The following is a 6,091-nucleotide window of genomic DNA, read 5'->3' as shown; positions in this document are numbered from 1 at the left end:
TCACTGTGTATTCATGGTTGGCGTGCGGTAAGACGTGTTTTTGAGGTACTGGTAGAAAAGATTTGTTCCATGGTCAGCTTTTGGAGCCTGGACGTAACGCCTGAGTTTTTGACCCAAAAAACCACACACAAACAGGCCTGTGTGATGTTGCGTAATGAGACGATGCTTTACAGTTTGTTAAAGGAATAAAGACTCACACAATGCAGCCAATGCATTTTTACTGTATTACTGAATAAAATCTATAAAATATTCCACAAAAATACAATACATTATTAATTATCATCTCATTATCCAGCAACCTCATCCTTCACTTACACATTTACATCAGCATCAACCACATACAGTTTGTGCTTTACTATGGACACTGCACTTTCATACAATTATAAATAACACTGTAGCTCTCTGTTCATTATTTTCAGTCCCATCAGATGGATTATGTACATGAGAAAACAAACAAGTGGGTTTATTTCACAGGCTGAAATCCAGATGATTCGCACTGTACTACAGTTCGGTGCCATGGAGCCAAAACAAGTTGTTGTTGAAGCAGCAGTGCGCTCCTCATACATCTCATGTGATTGGTCCATGGTCTGAGTCTGGGCAAAACAAGCTCACAGCCCCTCCTACTGAACAAGTGACGCAAGCTGCCTAATCCCACCCCTCCTCCTCCTCCTCGTCCTCCTCGTCCTCCTCTTATTTTCCCCACTGGCCCTCACTGCCACCTCCTCTGTCAGCTAGTTAGTTCACTGTCAGCCTGTCAGGATACATTAAACTCATTTTTTGCCAGTAGTGTTCACCGAGTGTAGAAAAAGACCAAGAAGAGGGTAAGAAATGATGATGGTTCTGGCTTTGAGTGCTTTACAAAACACTCCACCACAGTAGGGTTTTTAATCAATGAAGCTCAGACAGCCAGAAAAACCTCAACACAAATGAAAATTAGGTTCAGTAGTAAGGCATGCTGTCGACATGAGACAAGAGATAGAGATGAGGATGGATTACTTTGGTCTGACAGGGAAGCATTGGAGTTGTAGCCAAGAACAAAGTATGAAATAAACAACACTAAGTGATTTCTATCAGTGACAGACAGTCCATGGCTTTGGGTGTGAAACAGGAGTGTCCAGGTAAATTGACTACAAACAGATGTCAGGAGGTAGAACAGGAGTAAACCACAGATAGTGAAGGTCAAGCATCTGATTCGTCATGACCTTTCACTCACTGTATCTCTTCTACTGGACAGGAGATTAGAGTTTCAGATAGAAACACATATAAAACTGGTAAAAATAATAAAAACCTACACCATCAATGCCATAAAAATACATAGGCTTCTGCTGTCATTTACAATTTTCAGACATGGTAAAGTTGCCCTGATGGCTGACTTGAAGCAAACAGCTCAGTCAGAATCAGACTACATTACTATTTAAAGTATGTTTTAACTGCATTCACAACATGTTGGATTTACCATAAATAAGCTGCCGAAGAGGAAAAACTGTTGAAATCATCCTCGTGGTGAAAGGACGAGTATTATTTGTTGTACAGGCTCTGATAGTTTGTCCCATTTGGTGTCACAAATGGTGCAAAAGGGTTGACATGGTAGCCAGTACACTGACAGTCTAAAATGAATCTAAATTATAAGTCACACACACAAAAATAATAGTCTCTATGTAGAAGCACACGTAATATCTGCTGCAGTCTGAGGCTGATTTTTCTTTCATAAATAAAAATAACATTAGATAAAGGCGTTCCAACTAATTAAACAACTAATTAGCATCCCATTTTCCCCACTTCCTTTGATATGATCTCCGGGGACTGGAAGCTTACGTCCTTTGCTGGTAAACCCCCACACTCAATGGCCACATCCTCCGTTTCAGCAGCCACACTGACATGTCGCAGGTCCGGCGACTGCTGGACGACCACCTCAGCCACACAGACTTTTGGCTGATGTCAGTTTCTAATTTAAACATCCTACGTGGTGTCATAAAAACCATGCAGTCCTAATACTGAAAGGAAAGCCAGGCCTTTGCCCTCCTGGCTAGCTGAAGCGCCCTCTCTTAAGTAATTGAAGAGATTTCAATTAATAATAAACCCAGGTCTGATCTAACAGACTGAGTGACACACAAACTGTGACAGCTCAGGTTCCTTCTTCCTGAGCAGTGGATGCTGTTGCTGCTTTTTCTAAAAACTTGTTAAAACAGGAGAGAAAAGTGGCATAAACACTTCAGGCTGGAAATGTAAGGTTCCATCTGCATTTACAGTTTTACTGAATTAAGGACAACCCACCACAGATGCTCTTACACTGATCTGTGGCATCTGTGATGTCCCGTCTGTTACAACACTTCTCTTACAAGTGCTGCAATACTCTTCATTTAGACATGCCTGCCTCTTCAGCTGCTACAGGTTATTCACAAATCTCATAAAGGAAAGTTACCTGATCTGTTAAAATGGGTCTTTCTGTCCCAGCTAAAATGTACTTCTGCTAAATGTACATCCACTGTCATATTTGATTGCTGTAAAGTTGTAATTAACCGATATGTTCGTCGATTAATCTGCCAGGCATTTATTTCCCCAATTAACTGATTAACTGTTTGACCTATGAAATGTCACAAATTAGTAAAGAGAATTTTCCAGAGGCCAAGGTGACCTCTTCAGCTTGACCGGCAGTCCAAAACCCAGTTTGCATTTTAGCTTGATGAATAACTTTTATAATTAATCAATTATCAAAATTATTGCCTGTCTGGTCAGTTATCCAGTGGAGTGCTAACCAGCAGCACAGTGCTAAAGTGTTTTAAAGTGGAACATGATCATTTTAAACTGCATTCTTCTTCTAATAAATATTTCATTTCTCATTTGAGGCACAAACTGGTGAACAGACTGTACATAAGATGCTGGATGGTTCCTTATAAATGAATTGCATGCAAGAATTAATGTTGTTTTCTACCTAAAACTCACTTTAAGCAGGATTAAAACAGATTTTCAACCAGAATGTCAGATGGAGCCTTAAAATATCCAAGGTCACGTTCAAGTTCATCGACCCTCAAATCAGTCTTGGTTCCACAGTTCCACTTTTAGTGTCCTCAGCCAGGGCAGGTGCTATCAGACTCTAAATTCTTGATCAGCCAAGTGCAGTACAAGTTCAGAAAGGTTCCTGTTGGTAATCAGGACTTTACCAGAATCTCCATGATGTGGTCCAACTCATTCAGATCCATTAGACAGGATTGGAGACTTCCAGGTGAGCCATGGCTAGGAGTGCGCATTTTCACATCCTCATCTTCCCAGAGCGACACACTGACTGGCCACACAGGGCCTGACACCCAGGCAGAAGGCAGGTCTGAAGTCTCGTACATCGAAGTATCAATGTCCTCAAAGATGTCATCCAGGGCGAGGTCGCTGAGGTAGCCCATGGCGTTTACTGCATCACTAAAAGCATTGTTTGTCACAGCAGGAGGCGATTTCTGCTGATCAGGCAAACCGCTGGCCTCCTGGGAGGGGATTTCAGGGGACAGCGGTGGAGACTTAGACACGTCGCCTTCTGTACACCCAGGGCATGTTATTGACATGTCCTCCCTGAAGTCGTCCCTGAGAAGACAGGAGTCAGGCTGCACGCCGCTGAGCAGTATGTCCGTTGTGCAGGTTATCGCCCTGTCACGCCGCATGTCCTCTTGGATCTGCCTGAGTGTGTTGATGAGCAGCACGGACCGTCGAAGGCTCAGCTCCATCCCAACCTGATAGCGCTGGAGCTTCTCCAAGCAGAGGCCAAGCACAAGCTGACGCTGCTGCCGGTGGCTCATGTCAGATTTGGGTGGACCCACAAGGAGCCCGCCCTGCTCCACCCTGTCCTCCTCCCCATTCTGCTCCTTCTCCTCTGCCACAGCAGCAGGTACCACCTCGGCCTCCAGCTCCTCCAGGCAGCTCCACTTCCGCTTCACGCCACGACCCAACATCGACCTAGATCAATGGGAAAACAGACCACCAGTTACAACGTGCTAGAGTAAAGCATTTAATCAATATGCTTTTTGAAGACAATAGCTGTAGTGCAGCTGATATCAACATCGCAAAACTGCAATTTCTCAGACTGGAAAATGATCTAAAAAACTTCTATTAATTTAGTGACTTAAATAGTAGGGAAACTAGTAGGGAGACATTTTACTGCCTTTTATCAAAAAATCAGCTACTGAAGCCAAAAAAAAAAAGTCTGAGACACTGTGGCTGCAACTAACAATGATTTTTATTAGCGACTATAACTGGCAATTCTTGGTAAATAGTTTGTTTTGTATGATGAAATATGTATGTACATATACTGTAGAGCTGCAATTACTCTACTGACATAATTAATCAGGCTCTTCTAACAATGTTCAATCATTTTAGTCACAGACAACATTTGATGGGCAAAGCATCTTAAATGTGATCATTTGAAACTTATCTTTGTCATATTTAACTATAGACTGAATACTTGACCACTGACCACTGACCACTGTACTTTTAGGCTGCTGGGTAAAAAACAAACAAAACAACTAAATACATCATCTGTGGCTTTGAGAAATTAAAGGACCTTTCACAATTTTCTGACATGTGATAGACAGACCAATGAATCAGGAAAATCATAGGTAGATTCATAAAAATAAAGATAATAAAAATAATTGTTAATTGCAGTCCTAATATATGTATGAAAATTGTGTTATCGTCTATTTATAATTACGCACTGGGAGACTAACCTTGAGCTAAAAGAGATACAAATAAACTAATTAAGAAATAGAAAAAGACAACCGAAGGATTTTGCCCGTTTTGCTTAAATATTATTTAAAAGCAATGAAACTGATAATCATATTTGGTGCAGATTAATTTCTGTAGCTGAGTTAATCAACTTCAACTCTGGCAAACAGACACAAGAAAAGTCTCTGACAGATACTTTCTGTCTGCTCAGTCGACAGAAAGTGAGACAACAACTTTGACAGCAGTGACAGAGAGCAGGTGATTCATTTTGGGGAACACTGAGAGACACATGGCTGATCACACCAGGTTGCCCTGGCTGTAATAAACCTTGCATCCAGTTTATGTAAGAGCACCAACCTAGTAAACCAGGCTAGTTTCCCATTAAATTGCACTTCAGGAGCTCAAAAAATAAGTAGTGACAAAAAAAACCAACTGCATACAAACAGTGAGCAAACATGCACAAGTTAAAGGGTGTATGTGTGAGTTTTCCATTAAAGACACTTGAAAAGTGACTCACTGTTAAGACACCCATGCAGACTAAGAGACTTAACTCATCCTCACAGACTTAGATTGTTACCTGTGGGTCACAGTCTCAAAGGTGTTCCCTAATAAACTGGCACACATGAAGCCCCTTTTGATGAGTCCTTGACCCCCATCTGAGGGGATTAAAGCTCCTGGGTTTGATTTCATATAATATGATGTCAAATCTATGACTAAAACACTTATTCCTACTATTTTCTCTCTTGAAACTAGTAAAATAAGAAAGTAATATCATTCTATCCTACTTATTTTGCCCAGGACCCTCAAGAACACCCCTAAAAGCCCATTAACGATTCCGGACTTCAGTAGAAAAAGACAGGCTCCGTTTTAACCAAGATGAAATGGGAAATTTTGCCGAATTAAAGTGACTGTTAAAAAATAGAATTAAACAACCTTACGTGCCCTTGGAAAGTTTCATGAGGTGTGTGAATCCGCCAAGTCTTCGCTGGTTTCGTTTGGTCACCGCGAACCTCTGCTATCGAGCCCAGGAATATGAGGAATGTACAGTCCGTTCACAGCAGTGGGGGGAGGAGGCGGAGCGGGTCCGTTCACCCGCCGATCAACCCTCCACCTCCGCCTCTCACGGGGCAGCAAATGTGCGGCCCCTTGTTCCGGCTGCGAGCTGCTGCGGCGTTCAGGTGCAATCTGTCGACCATGTAAAATATGATGTGAAGATTAAATAACTATAATAAAGATGTGACACAAATATAGTGTATTAAAAGGTACAATATCTAGCAGTGACATGTAATAAAGTAAAGATATAATAATGGAAATATTGAAGTAAAGTACCCCAAAACCTAAAAGCCTTTTGACAAGAAAACTGGCTTATTATAACCAGGCTAATGTT

At 41.6% G+C, this 6,091-nt stretch overlaps 1 protein-coding gene across 1 annotated transcript; it reads right to left on the bottom strand.

Annotated features, from left to right (window-relative positions):
• Positions 1-210: 210 nt before the first annotated feature.
• On the bottom strand, positions 211-5,745 carry LOC109962479 (cell division cycle-associated protein 4). The gene is made up of 2 exons (XM_020604228.1): positions 5,643-5,745; positions 211-3,939 (listed from the first exon to the last, which is right to left on the bottom strand). Exons 1-2 carry the CDS (start codon positions 5,660-5,662, stop codon positions 3,150-3,152), a joined length of 810 nt encoding a protein of 269 aa, XP_020459884.1. The 5' UTR covers positions 5,663-5,745; the 3' UTR covers positions 211-3,149.
• Between the last annotated feature and the right edge of the window lie 346 nt (positions 5,746-6,091).

This window comes from Monopterus albus, unplaced genomic scaffold, assembly GCF_001952655.1.
Source record: "Monopterus albus unplaced genomic scaffold, M_albus_1.0 scaffold64.1, whole genome shotgun sequence".
NCBI classification, from domain to species: Eukaryota; Metazoa; Chordata; class Actinopteri; order Synbranchiformes; family Synbranchidae; genus Monopterus; species Monopterus albus.
The sequence above is the reverse complement of the archived record's forward strand: the minus strand, read 5'-3'. Positions and strand labels throughout refer to the sequence as shown.